This window comes from Bombina bombina, chromosome 7 (genome assembly GCF_027579735.1).
Source record: "Bombina bombina isolate aBomBom1 chromosome 7, aBomBom1.pri, whole genome shotgun sequence".
Lineage (NCBI taxonomy): Eukaryota > Metazoa > Chordata > Amphibia > Anura > Bombinatoridae > Bombina > Bombina bombina.
In genome coordinates, this window is record NC_069505.1 from 346,933,455 (window position 1) to 346,956,753 (window position 23,299).

Consider the following 23,299-nt stretch of genomic DNA (forward strand, 5'->3'; position numbering starts at 1 on the left):
TTAAAACTGAAGGAAAGAAACAAACTATTGAAAAACTTCACAATAATGGGAAGCAAATATCAAAGCCTGAGGAAATCTCTGATTTATTTTCAGAATATTTTCAGGATTTATATACCTGCAAGGGATACGATGTCTCGAGAGCTGATGAGTTTTGGAATAAAATTACTCATCCAACAATCTCAGAGGAAGACAATATTAGTCTTAACTCTCCTATTACAAAGGAAGAGATAGAGAAAACAATCTCTAAGCTTTCCTCAAATAAAGCCCCAGGCCCAGATGGGCTACCAAATGAATTTTATAAAATTTTATCAGCCGAAGTAGGGCCTTTTCTAGGCAATCTTTATAATGAGATCTATGTTAATGGTAAATCAGTTTCACCTTCCTTCTGCTCCTCATTTACAACTCTGATTTTAAAGGGAGGGAAAGATCCTATGCAAAAAGAATCATACAGACCAATTGCTCTGCTTAACTCTGATTTCAAAATTATGTCTTCTATTATTGCATCTAGACTTCAGCCCATCTTAGCAAAAATAATTCATACGGATCAAGCCGGTTTCTTGAATAGACGTAACTCTGCGGCAAAAATCAGAGAGCTCCTTATTGTAATGGATCATTTTCAGAACCTTCCCTCTGAGGGGGGGGAGGGCCTCCCTGACCTAGCCATCTTGTCAATTGACGCAGAAAAAGCGTTTGACTCTGTAATTTTCAACCATTTAAAAACCTCTCTAACAAAATTTGGGATCCTGGGCAACTTCCCTAAATTTGTGGAAAATTTGCATAATCATTCCCAAACGAGATTAATAATAAATGATATTATCTCATCTCCAATCACAATGGATAGGGGTACGCGTCAGGGGTGCCCTCTCTCCCCTCTCCTTTTCAATATCGCTATCGAACCCCTAGCAATTATGATAAGAAAACATTTAGAAGGCATAAAGATACAAAACTATGAGATAAAAATAGGTTTATATGCTGATGACTTATTAATCTATCTGTCCAATTCAAAAATAAATATACCAAAACTCCTTCAAATAACTGATCATTTTGGCTCCTTTTCGGGATATAAAGTGAATAAATCAAAATCTGAAATACTCTGGCTTAGAAGAAATAGTAGCTCTATCTTAGTTACTCCATTTAAAGTGGTTACAGACTCTTTTAAGTATTTAGGGATTCACATACCGATTAGTGTAAAAGATTTATACAAATTCAATATATCCCCTATTCTTTCTACTATCAGGGAGAAACTTAAAACTTGGCAGAATCTGCCTTTATCAGTTTCTGGTCGCTCAGAACTGTTCAAAATGGTTCTCCTTCCCAAGCTTTTGTATATTCTCCAGAACCTACCTCTAATCTTATTGGAAAAAGATGTTCGCTTCTTTAACACCGCAATCAGACAATTTTTATGGCAAGGGAAAAGGTCCAAGATATCTCTCATTAAACTTTCTGTGTCAAGGGAATATGGAGGCTTGGCACTGCCAAATATCAGAGCATATAACTATAGCTTCTTAGCACGCATAGTTGCCGACTGGATCCATACTAAAAATTACATTTTAAATAATGAATTAGAAATAAACGTCTGTGCGCCATATCTCCCTATGGCTTTGATTCACTCTTTACCAAAGGAACTGCCAGCAAATATCAAGAGACTTAAAACTATATCTAACCCCATTAAGGCATGGTGGAAGTTAACCAGATCTCTCTCAGTGTCTAGTAGTGCCTCGAGACATCTTCCCTTGAGAGGAAACCCACGATTCCAAGCAGGTTTAAAATCAGAAGTTTTTGATAGATGGCATAATAATGGCCTGGATAAACTAATTTATATAATAGACAAAGATAGGAATTGTATCAAAACTTTTGAAGAATTAAAAACTGAATTTAATCTACCCAATAAAGACTTCTTCGCTTATCTGCAAATAAGGCACCTCGCTATCGAAATAATTAGAGAACAAGGCTACGGCTGGACATTAGGCAAGCTGGAAAGCTGGCTCGCCTTAGTAAAAACTGGCCTTATGTCTATTTCCCCATGCTATCAAACACTTATTAATGAGAAAGGAGTCCTATTATTAGATAATTTGGCCTTAATATGGAGCTCATTGATACCTCAGAGCAATATTGAACCGAAAAATTTACAATTATCAATTAATAAAGTTGCTTCTTCTACATTATCGGCCACATGGCGAGAGTCCCACCTTAGGCTCCTTCACAGGACATACTTCACCCCCGAGAAAGGACATAGAATTCATAATCAGCAATTTAACAAATGCCCCAAATGCTCCTACCCAGCGGCCGACTTGATTCACATGTTCTGGTCTTGCCCAAAAATAAGAAATTTCTGGAACAGACTAGAGTTCTGGCTCAAAACTACAATAAAAACTAAGTCACTTTCCTTGTCATTATACCAAATCATATTGTGCCTGAAGCCGGAAGGTAGTTATCAGGATAATGATAAACTAGTAACTCTTTCTATATTAGCTACCAGATACCTGATTTGTAAGAAATGGAAATTGAGAGCTCTTCCTACAATCCCTGAAGTCAAGAACTATTTAAAAAAGCAATGTGTACTAGAACAGAAGGACACAAATATTAATAAAGAATCAGATATAAGGAATTTCTTCAACAAATGGGCAGCTTTTATAAAAACATTTCATGAAAGTGAAATTAACTATTTGATCTTCCCATTTAAAAACTCAGAGATAGTTCTTCTCGGTATTTGGTAAATGGGGAGAGGGGAGAGAGATGTTATTTTTTTTTTTATTTATTTTGTTTTTGATTTTATATCAGAATGATTGGTTTTCATGGTGGGTGAGAAAATTGAAGGAAAAAACCCAGCAGTGAATATAATTAACCTCTGTTTTTTGTATTTTTTCGGTATGTTATACTGATAACGTATATTGCTACAAATTCTGCATAATATCAAGAGCATTGACAATAACTGCATTTTTGGCTCATATTTGTTTTGTAAAATGACTTGCCCTGCGTGGCATAAGATATGTTCTTGTTTTCTTTTTTCATATTGAACTGTATATAATGCTGGTTGTAAATAAAGACTTTAAAAAAAAATAAATTACATGCCCTATTTAAATCATGAAAGTTTTTTTTGGACTTGACTGTCCCTTTAATATAACTGCACATAAGGCATTTTTGTGTTTGTGTGTAATAAGCAGGTGCACAGACTTGTTTTTAAGAGGATTCAAACAAAATATAGCATTTCATTTTAAAATGTGAGCACAATGCTTTAGATGCTATGTCAGTTGTCAGAAACATCCCAGAAGACCATAGCTTAAAGGGACAGGAAACCCCACAATTTTCTTTAATGATTCAGATAGAACATACAATTTCAAACAACTTTCCAATTTACTTCAGTTATCAATTTTGCTTAATTCTCGTGTTATCCTTTGCTGAAGCACTACAGGCAGCTAGCTGAACCGATCTAGTTAGCCAATCACAAGACACAAATGTGTGCAGGCACCAATCAGCAGTTTGCTCCCACTAGTGTATGATATGTGCGTATTCTTTTTCAACCAGGGATACCAAGAGAACGAAGCACATTTGATAATAGAAGTTAATTTAAAAAGTGTCTTAAAATGACCGGCTCTATCTGAATCCTGCAAGTTTAATTTTGACTTTCCTATCCTTTTTAAGAGGAGAAGCTAAGGTACAATATTTAATGGGCATAAATCTGCAATAAGACATTAAAACACAGCATTTTCTTATTGCACTACTGTCGACCTATACCAATGTTTAACCTCCACAAAGGGGTTAATTAGATAGTAAAGGCTAGCTCCAGAAAGGCAATGTACTACTGAGCCAGATAAGCCTTAAAGGGCCACTAAACCCAAAATCTTTCTTTCATGATTCAGATAGAGAATAGAAATTTAAACAACATTACAATTTACTTCTATTATTTATTTTGCTTCATTTTTTAGATATCCTTAGTTGAAGAAAAAGCAATGAACATGGTGAGCCAATCACACAAGACTTCTATGTGCAGTAACCAATCAGCAGCTGCTGAGCATATCTAGATATGCTTTTCAGCAAAGAATATCAAGAGAATAAAACAAATTAGATAATATAAGTAAATTAGAAAGATGTTTAAAATTGCATTCTCTTTCTAAATCATGAAAGAAAAAATGTGGGTGTCATGTCCCTTTAATATCCCTTTAAATATGTTTTTTTTACACTTTTGTGTGCGTTTTCCTCATAAGTGGGACTTTACTATGTATTTTAACCCCTTTGTGGGGTTAAACACATAACTAGGGTTAGTATTATAAAATTAAATGCTCTTATGTATTATAGAATGTTTTTCTTTTTCTTTAGAATGCCTGTTTAAAGGATAGTTACACTAAAGCCTCTCAGGGACAGTGGAGAAAATAAAAAAATTTGAGTTAAAAGTACACGGCAATCTAAAATTTGACATTTTATAGTAAATTAGTTTTTGAGTTTAGGCCTTATTGGTGTATGATCACCATGTTATAAATAAGGAAACCGTTTAGGCAACCTGGATTTTTTAATTTTTAAATAACATTTTTCAAAAGGTATTACACTGGAATTTAAGCCACCAAAATCTTGTGGCAAAGCAAGCTTTAGAGACATAGACAAAAGACTTCCTGAGGCCAGAGGATTTTTCCACACATTGAAATGCAATGTATTTGTGTACTTTCTTTTTGTTATATATTTATATATATGCATTTTTGCCATGCAGTTACTTCCAACACCATGATTTCCGCCCCGGTGCTTTTTCAAAAACACAACATCAATACTCCTCTTGCAGGAAGGCACTCACATTATTCATCAAAAAAAATATAGGTTACATGGTTAAAGTTTCGACTTAATCCTTTGTCAAGACCATTATACAAATTAGTTCTGCTTGCAGCATGTAATCATAGCCTGCAGTATATATTGAAACATGTTAGCCCCCCTATTACAACCCGTGAAGGGTAAACTTTCCCTGTGCTAGCTATTACCTGAATGAAATTTCATGAGCCATGTGATTCATTCTTTGTCCAAATACATTCTATATATCACTTTTTCACTTTTCTCCCATAGTGTGTTTTCTTTTCATGTCTTTACAAGTGTTTATGGTTGTTAGTCTTGTCTAATGTGGAGTTTTACTCTTAGTGGAATTAATTGTCTTTTCTTCTAACTTTGTATCTTCTGTGTAGAAACAGTCTTGATAAAGGTCCCTGCGAGGACCGAAACGTTGACTGACTGAATTGATCAACTATTAATAAATTTTGTATTAATTAAGTCCTGTGAGTGCCGCTTCTCTACACACACACATATATATATATATACACATACATACATATACATATACACATACACATATACATGACTTATAAGGCATAAGTTTAATAGACATGAAATGTTCAACTCAAACAAACCTCACCTGAGTAAGAACGTCTAACTGTCCGACTATATGCTCTAACGTATTTGTAATCGTGCGGACATTGCCATCTTCTTCTGGCTGCTGATGTTTGTTGGTAGAATAGGACTGAGGACGATGCTTTTCTTCTTTGTTTACCCGAAAGTTAATATTTTCTATTCCTGTAGACTATTAATAAATAAAATTAAAAAAAAATCATCATCAAGAGACTTATTATTGAACTATTATTTAAACAGTAAATGTAATCACAAATAATCAATCATAACTAACCAGTTACATGTCCTCTTTAGCAATCTGATGAGAAAGGGAGATTGTTTTTTTTTAACCCATTGCATGCCAGTGAGAAAATTGTAAATTGTAAAGTTGTAACTCAATCTGGAGTCCAAGGAGATAGCCCTAACCTCATTTGAGATCAAGATAGGCAGACACAACATTATTGCACAAGGATGTCATTAGCAGTATGTTGGGATACACAAGATCGCTTCCACAAGATTGTGATCAGTAATCTTGCAAACAGACCCGACAGCAATACACTATTGCTTTTTTAACAGCTGGAACAGGAATCAACTAAAATCTATAGCACTAAATCTACCAGTCAGTGAAGCAGGATAATAAATATAGACAAGCATTTAGAAAAATGGAACACGTGTAGAATGATGATCTTGATTTTTTACATTATTTTTTTTAAAGAAATATGAGAACCACTTGAGAGTAGAATGACATCAAATTGACGTAAATCACAATCTTGAGTCATTGCACTTTCAAGTGGTTCTCAGAGGAAAGATTGTTTCTAAAAACATCAGTTCACTTATGGTACCATACCGATGCACCAAAGCAGCACGTCCCATTAGTCGCTTTTGAGGTTGCACACATCATAGGAAGGAACTGGGGCTGTGTAATTCTTTATTAGGGGGTTAAAGAGTGGGGAGGCAAACTCATTGCAACAGTAGACTAGTACCAGTATTAAAAGGGACATTAAACACTAAATAAATGTTGGATACAATGATGCATTCAAAGAAAAGAATAGTCTGAGAATATAAAACAATAGGAGCTGCCATGTAGTAACTTAGGTTACCTTCTATGTTGTGTCCAATCAGGGACAGTTATAACTAGGTCACTAGAGTGTGCAGCCAATGGCTGTGTAGAATATAACAATGTTCTGCACTTCCATTTCTAACAGGAACTAAAAAGCTCTTAAATTTCAGAATGGAAATACAGGAAAAGGGGCCAAAATAAATAATGAAAGTATATTGCAGATTTTTTTTTAATATATACAATTTATAAATTTTATATTACTATCTCAAAGTGTTTAATGTCCCTTTAACTTTACACCAAAGCATGCTCACAACTTGTACAGTTGTCTCAGTGAAAAATAGAATAAAGGGACAAGAAACCAATATTTTTTCTTTAATTATTCAGAATATACAATTTTGTGCACACTCCTAAACCTACCTTACCTGCTTTTCAACAAAGGATGCCAAGATCATAACACAACTTTACTAATATATATATATATATATATATATATATATATATATATATATATATATATATATATATATATATATATCTTTTATATGGTCTGAATCATAAAAGAAAAAACAAAACAATTTTTCATTTATAAACAACTGTTTAATTTCAGTTATCAATGTGCCTGACACACTATCAAAGTGAAATAGATGCAAGACTATACGCACAGACTACTTGTGTATTCCTGTGCCACACAATACAATAGTGCACTGTTTTCATCTGAACACAACCTTCTCTGGGTGCTAATCACACCCTTCATACACTTATATTAGCTCCAGTTTTAGCACAAATAAGATAGACAATTATTTTAGTAAATATGTCTAGGTACTGAGAGGCCCAGTAAGTACAGTCTATTGATAACAATTAAACTTACTGACAGTTTCATAAGAGGAGTCCTTACTTAGGTTCTAATGATTAGCCTAGGATTACTACAAAATGTAATTCATTTCAAAGAGTTAAAGGGACAGTCTAGTCCAAAATAAACTTTCATGACTCAGATAGAGAATGTAATTTTAAACAATTTTCCAATTTACTTTTATCACCAATTTTGCTTTGTTCTCTTGGTATTCTTAGTTGGAAGCTAAACCTAGGAGGTTCATATGCAAATGTGTAAGCCCTTGAAGGCCGCCTTTTTTTTGGTGGTGTTAGTTCATGTGTGTCATATAGATAACACTGTGCTCACGCACATGGAGTTCCAGTGAGCCAGCTCTGATTGGTTAAAATGGATATCTGTCAAAAGTACTAAAATAAGGGGGCAGTTTGCAGAGGCTTAGATACAAGATAATCACAGAGGTAAAAAACATAATTTATGTAAGAACTTACCTGATATATTCATTTCTTTCATATTAGCAAGAGTCCATGAGCTAGTGACGTATGGGATATACATTCCTACCAGGAGGGGCAAAGTTTCCCAAACCTCAAAATGCCTATAAATACACCCCTCACCACACCCACAATTCAGTTTAACGAATAGCCAAGAAGTGGGGTGATAAGAAAAAAGTGCGAAAGCATATAAAATAAGGAATTGGAATAATTGTGCTTTATACAAAAAAATCATAACCACCACAAAAAAGGGGCGGGCCTCATGGACTCTTGCTAATATGAAAGAAATGAATTTATCAGGTAAGTTCTTACATAAATTATGTTTTCTTTCATGTAATTAGCAAGAGTCCATGAGCTAGTGACGTATGGGATAATGATTACCCAAGATGTGGATCTTTCCACGCAAGAGTCACTAGAGAGGGAGGGATAAAATAAAGACAGCCAATTCCTGCTGAAAATAATCCACACCCAAAATAAAGTTTAATGAAAAACATAAGCAGAAGATTCAAACTGAAACCGCTGCCTGAAGTACTTTTCTACCAAAAACTGCTTCAGAAGAAGAAAATACATCAAAATGGTAGAATTTAGTTAAAGTATGCAAAGAGGACCAAGTTGCTGCTTTGCAAATCTGATCAATCGAAGCTTCATTCCTAAACGCCCAGGATGTAGAAACTGACCTAGTAGAATGAGCTGTAATCCTTTGAGGCGGAGTTTTACCCGACTCAACATAGGCAAGATGAATTAAAGATTTCAACCAAGATGCCAAAGAAATGGCAGAAGCTTTCTGGCATTTTCTAGAACTGGAAAAGATAACAAATAAACTAGAAGTCTTTCGGAAAGACTTGGTAGCTTCAACATAATATTTTAAAGCTCTAACAACATCCAAAGAATGCAACGATTTCTCCTTAGAATTCTTAGGATTAGGACATAATGAAGGAACCACAATTTCTCTACTAATGTTGTTGGAATTCACAACTTTAGGTAAAAATTCAAAAGAAGTTCGCAACACCGCCTTATCCTGATGAAAAATCAGAAAATGAGACTCACAAGAAAGAGCAGATAATTCAGAGACTCTTCTGGCAGAAGAGATCGCCAAAAGGAACAAAACTTTCCAAGAAAGTAATTTAATGTCCAAAGAATGCATAGGTTCAAACGGAGGAGCTTGAAGAGCCCCCAGAACCAAATTCAAACTCCAAGGAGGAGAAATTGACTTAATGACAGGTTTTATACGAACCAAAGCTTGTACAAAACAATGAATATCAGGAAGATTAGCAATCTTTCTGTGAAAAAGAACAGAAAGAGCAGAGATTTGTCCTTTCAAAGAACTTGCGGATAAACCTTTATCTAAACCATCCTGAAGAAACTGTAAAATTCTCGGAATTCTAAAAGAATGCCAAGAAAAATGATGAGAAAGACACCAAGAAATATAAGTCTTCCAGACTCTATAATATATCTCTCTGGATACAGATTTACGAGCCTGTAACATAGTATTAATATCAGAGTCAGAGAAACCTCTTTGACCAAGAATCAAGCGTTCAATCTCCATACCTTTAAATTTAAGGATTTGAGATCCTGATGGAAAAAAGGACCTTGCGACAGAAGGTCTGGTCGTAGCGGAAGAGTCCACGGATGGCAAGAGGCCATCCGGACAAGATCCGCATACCAAAACCTGTGAGGCCATGCCGGAGCTACCAGCAGAACAAACGAGCATTCCTTCAGAATCTTGGAGATTACTCTTGGAAGAAGAACTAGAGGCGGAAAGATATAGGCAGGATGATACTTCCAAGGAAGTGATAATGCATCCACTGCTTCCGCCTGAGGATCCCGGGATCTGGACAGATACCTGGGAAGTTTCTTGTTTAGATGAGACGCCATCAGATCTATCTCTGGAAGCTCCCACATTTGAACAATCTGAAGAAATACCTCTGGGTGAAGAGACCATTCGCCCGGATGCAACGTTTGGCGACTGAGATAATCCGCTTCCCAATTGTCTATACCTGGGATATGAACAGCAGAGATTAGACAGGAGCTGGATTCCGCCCAAACCAAAAATTCGAGATACTTCTTTCATAGCCAGAGGACTGTGAGTCCCTCCTTGATGATTGATGTATGCCACAGTTGTGACATTGTCTGTCTGAAAACAAATGAACGATTCTCTCTTTAGAAGAGGCCAAGACTGAAGAGCTCTGAAAATTGCACGGAGTTCCAAAATATTGATCGGTAATCTCACCTCCTGAGATTCCCAAACTCCTTGTGCCGTCAGAGATCCCCACACAGCTCCCCAACCTGTGAGACTTGCATCTGTTGAAATTACAGTCCAGGTCGGAAGCACAAAAGAAGCCCCCTGAATTAAACGATGGTGATCTGTCCACCACGTTAGAGAGTGTCGTACAATCGGTTTTAAAGATATTAATTGAGATATCTTTGTGTAATCCTTGCACCATTGATTCAGCATACAGAGCTGAAGAGGTCGCATGTGAAAACGAGCAAAGGGGATCGCGTCCGATGCAGCAGTCATAAGACCTAGAATTTCCATGCATAAGGCTACCGAAGGGAATGATTGTGACTGAAGGTTTCGACAAGCTGAAATCAATTTTAGACGTCTTTTGTCTGTTAAAGACAGAGTCATGGACACTGAATCTATCTGGAAACCCAGAAAGGTTACCCTTGTCTGAGGAATCAATGAACTTTTTGGTGAATTGATCCTCCAACCATGATCTTGAAGAAACAACACAAGTCGATTTGTATGAGATTCTGCTAAATGTAAAGACTGAGCAAGTACCAAGATATCGTCCAAATAAGGAAATACCACAATACCCTGTTCTCTGATTACAGACAGAAGGGCACCGAGAACCTTTGTAAAAATTCTTGGAGCTGTAGCTAGGCCAAACGGCAGAGCCACAAACTGGTAATGCTTGTCCAGAAAAGAGAATCTCAGGAACTGATAATGATCTGGATAAATCGGAATATACAGATATGCATCCTGTAAAGCTATTGTGGACATATAATGCCCTTGCTGAACAAAAGGCAAGATAGTCCTTACAGTTACCATTTTGAACGTTGGTATCCTTACATAACGATTCAATATTTTTAGATCCAGAACTGGTCTGAAGGAATTCTCCTTCTTTGGTACAATGAAGAGATTTGAATAAAACCCCATCCCCTGTTCCAGAACTGGAACTGGCATAATTACTCCAGCCAACTCTAGATCTGAAACACAATTCAGAAATGCTTGAGCTTTCACTGGATTTACTGGGACACGGGAAAGAAAAAATCTCTTTGCAGGAGGTCTCATCTTGAAACCAATTCTGTACCCTTCTGAAACAATGTTCTGAATCCAAAGATTGTGAACAGAGTTGATCCAAATTTCTTTGAAAAAACGTAACCTGCCCCCTACCAGCTGAGCTGGAATGAGGGCCGCACCTTCATGTGGACTTAGAAGCTGGCTTTGCCTTTCTAGAAGGCTTGGATTTATTCCAGACTGGAGATGGTTTCCAAACTGAAACTGCTCCTGAGGATGAAGGATCAGGCTTTTGTTCTTTGTTGAAACGAAAGGAACAAAAACGATTATTAGCCCTGTTTTTACCCTTAGATTTTCTATCCTGTGGTAAAAAAGTTCCTTTCCCACCAGTAACAGTTGAGATAATAGAATCCAACTGAGAACCAAATCATTTGTTACCCTGGAAAGAAATGGAAAGTAGAGTTGATTTAGAAGCCATATAGCTCTTCTAGCTAAAATAGCTAGAGACATAAACCTGACATCAACTCTGATAATATCAAAAATGGCATCACAGATAAAATTATTAGCATGTTGAAGAATAATAATATTATGAGAATCATGATCTGTTACTTGTTGCGCTAAAGTTTCCAACCAAAAAGTTGAAGCTGCAGCAACATCAGCCAATGATATAGCAGGTCTAAGAAGATTACCTGAACACAGATAAGCTTTTCTTGGAAAGGATTCAATTTTCCTATCTAAAGGATCCTTAAACGAAGTACCATCTGACGTAGGAATAGTAGTACGTTTAGCAAGGGTAGAAATAGCCCCATCAACCTTAGGGATCTTGTCCCAAAATTCTAATCTGTCAGACGGCACAGGATATAATTGCTTAAAACGTTTAGAAGGAGTAAATGAATTACCCAATTTATCCCATTCTCTGGAAATTTCTTCAGAAATAGCATTAGGAACAGGAAAAACTTCTGGAATAACCACAGGAGATTTAAAGACCTTATCTAAACGTTTAGAATTAGTATCAAGAGGACCAGAATCCTCTATTTCTAAAGCAATTAGTACTTCTTTAAGTAAAGAACGAATAAATTCCATTTTAAATAAATATGAAGATTTATCAGCATCAATCTCTGAGACAGAATCCTCTGAACCAGAAGAGTCATCAGAATCAGAATGATGATGTTCATTTAAAAATTCATCTGTAGAGAGAGAAGTTTTAAAAGATTTTTTATGTTTACTAGAAGGAGAAATAACAGACATAGCCTTCTTGATGGATTCAGAAACAAAATCTCTTATGTTATCAGGAACATTCTGCACCTTAGATGTTGAAGGAACTGCAACAGGCAATGGTACATTACTAAAGGAAATATTCTCTGCATTAACAAGTTTGTCATGACAATTAATACAAACAACAGCCGGAGGAATAGCTACCAAAAGTTTACAGCAGATACACTTAGCTTTGGTAGTTCCAGCACTAGACAGCGATTTTCCTGAAGTATCTTCTGACTCGGATGCAACGTGAGACATCTTGCAATATGTAAGAGAAAAAACAACATATAAAGCAAAATTGATCAAATTCCTTAAATGACAGTTTCAGGAATGGGAAAAAATGCCAATAAACAAGCTTCTAGCAACCAGAAGCAAAGAAAAAATGAGACTGAAATAATGTGGAGACAAAAGCGACGCCCATATTTTTTAGCGCCAAATAAGACGCCCACATTATTTGGCGCCTAAATGCTTTTTGGCGCCAAAAATGACGCCACATCCGGAACGCCGACATTTTTGGCGCAAAAGGACGTCAAAAATGACGCAACTTCTGGCGACACGTATGACGCCGGAAACAGAAAAGATTTTTTGCGCCAAAAAAGTCAGCGCCAAGAATGACGCAATAAAATGAAGCATTTTCAGCCCCCGCGAGCCTAACAGCCCACAGGGAAAAAAAAGAGTCAAATTTTTTAAGGTAAGAAAAAATTATTTATTCAAATGCATTATCCCAAATATGAAACTGACTGACTGAAAATAAGGAATGTTGAACATCCTGAGTCAAGGCAAATAAATGTTTGAATACATATATTTAGAACTTTATAAACAAAGTGCCCAACTATAGCTTAGAGTGTCACAGAAAATAAGATTTACTTACCCCAGGACACTCATCTACATGTTTGTAGAAAGCCAAACCAGTACTGAAACGAAAATCAGCAGAGGTAATGGTATATAAATAAGAGTATATCGTCGATCTGAAAAGGGAGGTAAGAGATGAATCTCTACGACCGATAACAGAGAACCTATGAAATAGACCCCGTAGAAGGAGATCACTGTATTCAAAATAGGCAATACTCTCCTCACATCCCTCTGACATTCACTGCACGCTGAGAGGAAAACCGGGCTCCAACTTGCTGCGGAGCGCATATCAACGTAGAATCTAGCACAAACTTACTTCACCACCTCCATAGGAGGCAAAGTTTGTAAAACTGAATTGTGGGTGTGGTGAGGGGTGTATTTATAGGCATTTTGAGGTTTGGGAAACTTTGCCCCTCCTGGTAGGAATGTATATCCCATACGTCACTAGCTCATGGACTCTTGCTAATTACATGAAAGAAAGAGTATTTATAGAACTGTGTTGGTGATGAAAAACTAGGGAATGGGTAATAAAGGGATTATCTATCTTTTTAAACAATAACAATTCTGGTGTAGACTGTCCCTTTAACACTGATTATGTTACAGATGTAGCCTATTTAACACAGCTTACTTCAAATGTTTGTTCATTTCTTTCCGACTGAGGAGCAAGATTTGATTTGTAATCAGGAACATTTACTGAGCCGTCACGTTGCTTGTATTTCAGGAGGTCTGTGTAACTGCCAGAATCAAAGTTTGTTTTCCAAACCATAACCTGTAAAATAAAGGAATTAATAAAGCATTTAATTAAATTTTTTCTGACTTTGTCTACACAGAGAGTGGTTCCTCAATTGATGCATAAATGATGATTTTTAGTTACATAAAAAGGGGGACACTGTTCTAAAAAAATGTTCTGTCATTCATTTTCTTGGTATCCTTTGTTGAAAAGCACACCTAATAGGCTCAGGAGCAGTAGTACATTACTGGCAGCTAGCTGCTGATCGATTATCTAAACACATCAATGACAAAATGCATATATGTGCAGCAGTTTCCCAGTAGTGAATTGCTGCTCCTTCAACAAAGGATACAAAAACAATGAAGCCCATTTGAACAGAAGTAAATTGGACATTTGTTTAAAATGATATCTGAATCATGATAGAATAATTTGGGGTACCCATCAACCAAGAAGCATCAACAGCACATAGCTATCAGCCAATGAGGATTAGTAGGAACTACATAACTAACCCAGCCATATTAGTTGCAACTAGGTTTGCCAACGCTCTCTTATAACCAGGGATCTCCCGTATTTGCCAAAACCTTTTTTTTTTACAGGCTCCCTAATTTATCTGCAGTAAACACCTTGTAATTAAGAGACATTACTGTTGCCTTGCTATAGAAAAACATAATCAGCCAAGACTAAATGTTTGTCAAACAAATTAACATCATTTTTAAGTACAGCAATTGTTTTACAGTAGTTAAACTCCACCGACCATTTGCCTTATTTGAAAGAGCCAATCTGCATACAATAATGCTAACCATAGTCATAATGTTAGTATAATATACAATGTTCTAAAGTGATTAGCAAATAAATCCACTTAGGGACAATATGTAGCTGGGTTAGCCTCGATAAGTCTAAAGTGTGCATTTCCACCACCGCGATTTAGAAAATCTTCAATTTTCAGAGCTGAATTACATGAAAAAGAGTCAAAATAAAAATATAACATACTGCATAACTAAACATTTTATGCAAAAAACTTCAGGTATTTACTATCCCTTTAATAGATAATAAGGGCAACATACACAATAACCTTTTTTGAACAAGTTTACTACATTTGAATGTGAAAAAAACAGCTGCTAAACTGAAACGTATACTACTTTACCATATATATTTAATCTATCTTATCTTGAACATGAACTTTCAAATAGATTGCTAATGGGTATTACATTTTTGCTTTTTAACAGTTTTCTAATTTACAAACGTTTTGAACCTGTGACTCTGGTATGAATAAATCTTTATTTTTAGCGTTAAAACACTTAAAAGGGACAGGAAACCCCAAAATGTTCTTTTATGATTTGGATAGAACATATAATTTTAAACAACTTTCCAATTTACTTCTATTATCAAATTTGCTTCATTCACTTGTTATTAGTTGCTGAAGGAGCAGCATTGAATTACTGGCAACTAGCTGAACACATCTAGTTAACCAATCACAAGAGAAATGTGTGCAGGCACCAATCAGCAGCAGCTCCCACTAGTGTAGGATATGTGCATATTTTTTTTCAACAAGGGATATCAAGAGAACTAAGCACATTTAAAAATAGAAGTGAATTGAAAAGTGTCTTAAAATGACGTGCTCTATCTGAATCCTGCAAGTTTAAATTTTGACTTCCTATCCCTTTAAAAAAAAAAAACGTTGCCTCTATAGTATTTCTTTTTAAGAATGTGTGGTGTCATTTTTAATTGCTACTAGAAACATTATTGAATACGCATGTAAAAAAAAAAAAAAAGCAAACAACAACTTTACTATAAATTTTTTCGTAAAAGTTTTTACGGTGTTCAACATCCCACCTGCTTAGGGAGCGTATATTGTGCAAACAATAGTTTGATTTGCGTCATTACTGATGTCTGACTACATGCTGGCTCTGTGATGCTTAAATAAGGATGCACACGCATATATGCTCCATGCAAAGTTAAAGCATTTTTACCAAGACATGTATATTGTAAAATTGCTTCTATTCAAAACTGAAATGAATACATTTGCATTTCTACTTTAAGTTTTATGATCCTTTAATTCAACTACTTTGTAGAATAAAAAATGATGCATAAACTCTCAATACCTTGTGCATATTATGATTGATTGATACTTTTAATTCAATAATTACATTAAAAATGGGACATACAATGTTCTAATTTATTAAAATGTTAATTCCATATTTGAATCTATGAGTATTCTATATCTAGGTCTGAAACTCAAAAATACGTATTGGTATAGAGAAAATGTGGTATTCTCCAGATCAATAGTAGAAACACAGACTCTCCTGGGTATCTCTGAAATGTCCCCTGCGTGTACTCACTTGTTCATCTGATCCGCCCGAAGCAAAGAAGTCACCTTCTCTTGAAAAGTTAACGCTCGTAGCTGCACCCTGTGACAAAATAAGTTACAAATGATTATAACTTACAGATAAATCAAGGTAAAATGTTCTCCAACAACTAGATGGAAGAAACTTTTAATCATAGTGTTCAGTTGTCTCTTCCCTATTCCTTTCACATTTTTGTTTTCCACTAGAGTTAAAGGGACAGTCTAGTCAAAATTAAACTTTTAGGATTCAGACAGAGCAGCGATTTTAAGCAACTTTCTAATTTACTCCTATTATCAATTTTTCTTGGTTCTCTTGGTATCTTTATTTGAAAAAGCAAGAATCTAAGTTTAGGAGCCGGCCCATTTTTGGTTCAGTACCTGGGTAGCGCTTTCTGATTGGTGTCTAAATGTAGCCACCAATCAGCAAGTGCTACCCAGGTGCTGAAGTAAAAATGGGGCGGCTTCTAAGCTTACATTCAAATAAAGATACCAAGAGAACGAAGAAAAATTAATAAATAGGAGTTAATCAGAAAATTGCATGCTCTATCTGAATCATGAAAGTTTAATTTTGACTAGACTATTCCTTTAAAGGGCCATTATAGTAAAACAATTAAATGCTCTAATTTTGTTATAGCATGTCTTTTTAAGACTATCGACCCTAGACTATTGTGTATTTAACCCCCACAAAGGTCCTTGTGGTTAAAGGGATATTTTTTTCCGAGGAATCATTTTACCTAATTGGAGCGTATTAAAATGGTTTACAAATAGCTCTTTTTACTTTATTTCACTATTTGAAATAGCCGACTTGTCCTGCAATTTACTTAGCTATATTGAAAGTTTCTATACTTAAGTATAGGCTAAAGAATAGGCTAAAGAAAAGCTGAGTAAACATAGCCAGCAGAAGAAATTACAGTTGTTCTCTCCGAGTATTGATCACATACAGATCAAATTAACTTATAAGGGATACTAAACACAAATGTTTACATTTAGCCACCATTAAGCAATCGCAACCCAGGTGGTGAACCAAAAATGGGCCGCCTCCTAAGCTTTACATTCCTGATTTTTAAATAACGATAGAAAGGGAAGAAAAAGAGATAAGAGTAAATACGAAAGTTGCTTAAAATTGCATGATCTATCTTTATCATGAAAGAAAAATTGTGGGTTTAGTGTCCCTTTAACCTTACATTCGCTAGTAGTTTTATATACACATCTTTTTTTCTATCAGTGAAATAAGTGTGTTGAATATTTTGAGACAAACTCACCAGCTTTCAGTTGGCAACTTAAAGGGACACTGAACCCAAATCTTTTCTTTTGTGATTCATATAGAGCATGCAATTTTAAGCAACTTTCTAATTTACTCCTATTATCAAATTTTCTTCATTCTCTTGGTATTTTTATTTGAAATGCAAGAATTTAAGTTTAGATGCCGGCCCATTTTTGGTGAATAACCTGGGTTATTCTTGCTGATTGGTGGATAAATTCATCCACCAATTAAAAAGTTGCTGTCCAGAGTCTGAACCAAAATAAAAAAAGCTTAGATTCCTTTTTAAAATAAAGATAGCAAGAGAACGAAGAAAAATTGATAATAGGAGTAAATTAGAAAGTTGCTTAAATTTGCATGCTCTATCTGAATCATGAAAGAAAAATTTTTGGGTTCAGTGTCCCTTTAAAGCAACAAGACCTGCAGGGGTAACATGCTTAGAGCAGTGTTTCACAAACGGTGTGCAGTGGCACACTGGTATGTCTCGAGATAGTATAGATTATCTTCCAAATGACAGCGCACTTTTGTCTATTTATACAATTTTAATTTGTATAAAAACTTTTACCAGCCTAATATGTGATCTATTTACATTACAAGGCTGGTTTCTCTTCTCTCAGCCTGGATTTTAATAAGTTGCTATGATTCTGATGTCATTCACTCGACTCTAGCAGGTCAGTTTTAGGAGATCGGATACACATTTGAGCTTCCGTAATTGGCGTTTAATGTTTTGCATCTCATCAGCTATCTGTGAAGCCTGAAGGATCCTGACATGAGCAATTAAAGGGACAGTATACTATAAAATAGTTTTTCCTTTAATGTGTTTCCAATTACTTTTTTCTCAACTGCAGAGTATAAAATGTATGAGATTTGCTTTTTTAATGTTTATTTGTGTATATGAATTAGCTGGTTTTGTGTTTTGAAGCCACAGCCTAATAAAATGGGTTGAGATGTAGGTATAATCAGATCTCACTACTATATCACATTATGTACATATACCTGCTTCTTTATCTTATATCTGTACATAAACCAATTACCAATACAGTACTTGGAGAGAACAATGGAAAATTAAAAATCTTTTTACCTTATCTCTTCTATACCCCACTGGGAGTGTAATTTCTTTTACTGGCTGTGTAAACACAGCTTGGCCTTGAAGCCAAAAACTTTTAGAATAGGTGGGGATACCACAGGCTAAATCAACTATTTCAACTGCAAATATAAGGGTAATGGAAATACTTGTAAACAATTTAATACACTCAAGCAGGTAAAGTGGATCATTGGGAACAAATTAAAGGGGATAAATATTTTAAATAAACTGTCCCTTTAACTACAGATGAAAGGATCATTGTAAGCTAAGCAGCATGTGGAGCCAGGGCACACTACATCACTGACCAAGGGCCTTGCTACTCAAAGAAAAGCTATAGAATGTATGCAGAGCTTCAGTATCCTGCACCTTTAACCCCTTAACGACCAGCGTCCTACTCTGTACGACGCTGGTCGTTATGCCCTTAAGGGCATATGTCGCTGCAGTCCTGGGCTTCTCTCTGCTGCGATCTTGCTCAAAATTGCAAGATCGTGCTATATTTCTGCACGCCCCATGAGTGGGGCACTGCAGAAATAGATTTGCAGAGTTGTCAATGCAGAGAGGGCCACTCTGTATGGCTTTTTTTTTTTTTTTTTTTTTTAAATGCCTAATTTGCAGCAAACTGGTGGCAATTAGGTAGATGGGGGAAGATTAGAGAGCTTTTTTTGGGGGGGGGGGGGGGGGGGAAATCATGTAGGTTGGGGGAACTTTCTGCCAGTACTGGTATGGTGGTGACAATTGTAAAGTGGGGGAGGGGATAGAGCTGTTTGAGGGGGGATCAGGGAGGGATGTGTCAGGTAGGAGGCTGATCTCTACACTAAAGCTAGAATTCACCCTACAAGCTACCTAATTAACCCCGTCACTGCTGGGCATAATACAAGTGTGGTGCACAGCGGCATTTAGTGGCCTTCTAATTACCAAAAAACAACGCCAAAGCCATATATGTCTGCTATTTCTGAACAAAGGGGATCATTTACAACCGTTTGTGCCATGATTGCACAAGCGGTTTGTAAATAATTTCACTGAGAAACAGTTAACGATTTCTTTTATTTGATCGCATTTGGCGGTGTAATGGTGGCATGAAATATACCAAAATGGGCCTAGATCAATCAAAATGCTAAAATGCACTGGTCTTTTGGGAAAGTTTTCGTCTAAAATGCCTGGTCCTTAAGGGGCTAAGCTATTAAAACAGGAGAACTGGTTTTGAAAAGAGCTGCAGGGACAGGATCAATTGCAATAACATAGTGATTAGCTACTATTCTTTTGTATTTGTGCTCAGCAGTTTAACGGCCCTGTTCAGCCTCCTCACCAAGGCTTTAACAAAAGAAAATGAAAAATGCTTTGAATTTTGTACTTGCAAATGTAAGTAATGCAACAAAATTCTTACATTTTGCTGCAAACTTGTAATGCGTATTAATATGATTACTGTGTAATTTGATTGATTTTTACTTTGTCCTTTCAATTTGCTTTATAAACTGTTTATTAAGAAGTATTTAGCAACATACACAGTTGTTAAAGGGATCGGAAAGTCAAACTTAAACTTGCATGATTCAGATAGAGCATGTCATTTTAAGACACTTTTAAATTCACTTCTATTTTCAAAAGCACTTTTTTTTTTTTTTTCTTGGTATTGCTTGTTGAAATAGAATATGCACATATCATACACTAGTGGGAGCTAACTGCCGATTGGTGCTTGCACACATTTGTCACTTGTGATTGGCTAACTAGATGTGTTCAGCTAGCTGCCAATGTTCCTTCTGCAAAGAATAACAAGAGAATTAAACACATTTGAGAATAGAAGTAAATTGGAAAGTTGATTAAAATTGTATGTTCTATATGAATCACAAAAGAAAATGTTGGGGATTCCTGTCCCTTTAAGGTTAAATGTGCCTTTACAGAATACCACTTAGGACCTTGTAGCACGAATGGATCTTTATAGAGACTCTTGTCACCCTCTAAACATGGTTCATCACTACATTCAGATACCTGCAGTGTAACCTAGTTTCCAAAATGGCGGTATCCATAATTACAGAAAGGTGCATGAAATGTATTTAGTATTTAATGTCCTTTAGAGTGACTCATGGCCAATCCCACCATTACTGACAAATAAACTTTGCTTAAAATGGCTTGCTCTATCTGAATCACGAAAGAAAAGATTTGGGTTCAGTGCCCCTTTAAGTGCCTGGTTAGAAAATCTTAAGAAAACAAGTGGCTATGAAAAAACAACCAACCACGCCATAGTTATAAGAATAAGACCAGAACAGGATGTCGTCCAGAAGTGAGAGCGCCAGAGATAAAAATAAAAATAACAAAGCCGTAGAGAAAAAGGTGCTAACAAGACCTCTAGAGAAGGAAAGAAAACTGATGCCAGGTAGGAAAGTACATCTCCCAAAGCACTAAAGAGAAAGTTTACTACAGACAGAAAACAATTTATTAAAATCTCTACAAACACAAAAGGAGGATAAAACTAGATTGTGATAAGAGAATATGTTACTACATAGAGGCATTACTTTTATTAGTCTTCTCCCCAGGACCTTTTTAATGGGTGCACCACCCGGGTGATTTTATTGACTGCTAATTAGCAAATATTAAAGTGAAGGTGAAGGTAAATTTTGATGAATGAAAGCCCGGTTTTTAAAAATACTATTAAAAACAGGGGCACTTTCATTCATCAAAGTTTAGAAAGCAGCCGTTTTGTTTAAAAACGTACTTTCTTCTTTTCACATCCGGAGCAGCTTGACTAATCCGGCTTCCTCCAATCACGGCTCCCCCCCCCTCAGGGGAGTCATTGCCTGAGGCAATGCCGTGATTGGAGGAAGCCGGATTATTCATTGCCGACGTGTGAAGAGGGGATCTCCGGGTGGGGGAAGCTGCTCCGGCTGCTAAGAGGAAAGAGGTAAGTTTTTAAACATAACGGCTGCTTTGTAAACTTTGATGAATGAAAGTGCCCGTTTTTAATAGTATTTTTAAAAACCGGGCTTTCATTCATTAAAGTTTACCTTCACTTTAAGATTTTTTCAATATTTATTGCACAAATGTTAAACGATTTTATGTTAAATTATCCAATTAATTTGTGCTTTGGATAACTGAAAATGTTATATTAGAAAGTATTACACTTCCCCCACCCGGCTACTTTATACTGCAACCCGGCAGGCAAAACTTTCTGTGGAGAACATTATTTATAAAGCTAATCTGTATTTTTCCATAGTAAATTACTTTTAATCATGTCTTGTCCACAGATAATATGTTGGTTCAAACATATACAAATTACTGTTCCAGTTGGTACTAAAAAAACAGAATTTATGCTTACCTGATAAATTACTTTCTCTTGTGGTGTATCCAGTCCACGGATTCATCCTTTATTGTGGGATATTCTCCTTCCCAACAGGAAGTGGCAAAGAGAGCACACAGCAGAGCTGTCCATATAGCTCCCCCTCTAGCTCCACCCCCCAGTCATTCGACCGAAGGTTAGGAAGAAAAAGGAGAAACCATAGGGTGCAGTGGTGACTGTAGTTTAAACAAAAAATGTATTACCTGACTTAATTGCCAGGGCGGGCCGTGGACTGGATACACCACAAGAGAAAGTAATTTATCAGGTAAGCAATGTTTTCTCTTGTAAGGTGTATCCAGTCCACGGATTCATCCTTTACTTGTGGGATACCAATACCAAAGCTTTAGGACACGGATGAAGGGAGGGAACAAGGCAGGTACCTTAAACGGAAGGCAACACTGCTTGTAAAACCTTTCTCCCAAAAATAGCCTAAGAAGAAGCAAAAGTATCGAATTGGTAAAATTTGGAAAAAGTATGCAGCGAAGACCAAGTCGCTGCCTTACAAATCTGTTCAACAGAAGCCTCGTTTTTAAAAGCCCATGTGGAAGCCACTGCTCTGGTAGAATGAGCAGTAATAGTCTCAGGAGGCTGCTGGCCAGCAGTCTCATAGGCCACACGGATGATGTTTTTTAGCCAAAAGGAAAGAGAGGTAGCAGTCGCTTTCTGACCTCTCCTCTTACCAGAATAGATAACAAACAAGGAAGATGTTTGTCTGAAATCCTTAGTTGCTTGTAAATAGAACTTTAAAGCATGAACCACATCAAGATTGTGTAACAGACGTTCCTTCTTCGAAGAAGGGTTAGGACACAGAGAAGGAACAACAATTTCCTGGTTAATATTCTTGTTAGAAACAACTTTAGGAAGAAAACCAGGTTTGGTACGCAAAACTACCTTATCTGCGTGGAACACCAGGTAAGGTGAATCACACTGTAAGGCAGATAACTCTGAGACTCTTCGAGCAGAAGAGATAGCTACCAAAAACAAAACTTTCCAAGTTAACAACTTAAAGGGATACTAAACCCAATTTTTTTCTTTCATGATTCAGATAGATAGAGCATGAGATTTTAAGCACATTTCTAATTTACTCCTATTATCAATTTTTCTTTGTTCTCATGCTATCTTGATTTGAAAAAGCAGTACTGTAATCTTTAGAGCCAGACCATTTTTTGTTCAGCACATGGGTAGCACTTGCTGATTTGTGGCTAAATGTAGCAAACCAATCAGCAAGCTCTACCAAGGTGCTGAACTAAAAAATGGCCCGGCTCCTAACCTTTTATTACTGCTTTTACAAATCAATATAACATGAGAACAAAGAAAAATTGATAATAGGAGTAAATTAGAAAGTTGCTTAAAATTGCATGCTCTATCTGAATCATGAAAGAAAAAACGTGGGGTTAGTATCCCTTTAATATCTATGGAATGTAAAGGTTCAAACGGAACCCCTTGAAGAACTGAAAGAACTAG

General features: G+C 36.2%; 1 protein-coding gene across 1 annotated transcript in view; it reads right to left on the reverse strand.

The window, feature by feature from the left end:
* The window catches only part of POC1A (POC1 centriolar protein A), a 122,649-nt gene that overhangs the window by 11,706 nt on the left and 87,644 nt on the right, over positions 1-23,299 (reverse strand). Inside the window, exons 8-10 of the mRNA XM_053721018.1 lie at positions 16,158-16,226; positions 13,717-13,857; positions 5,390-5,554 (exon numbers count right to left, since the gene is read on the reverse strand). Of these exons, the coding sequence (XP_053576993.1) occupies positions 5,390-5,554; positions 13,717-13,857; positions 16,158-16,226 (375 nt within the window). The remainder of the gene's footprint in view (positions 1-5,389; positions 5,555-13,716; positions 13,858-16,157; positions 16,227-23,299) is intronic.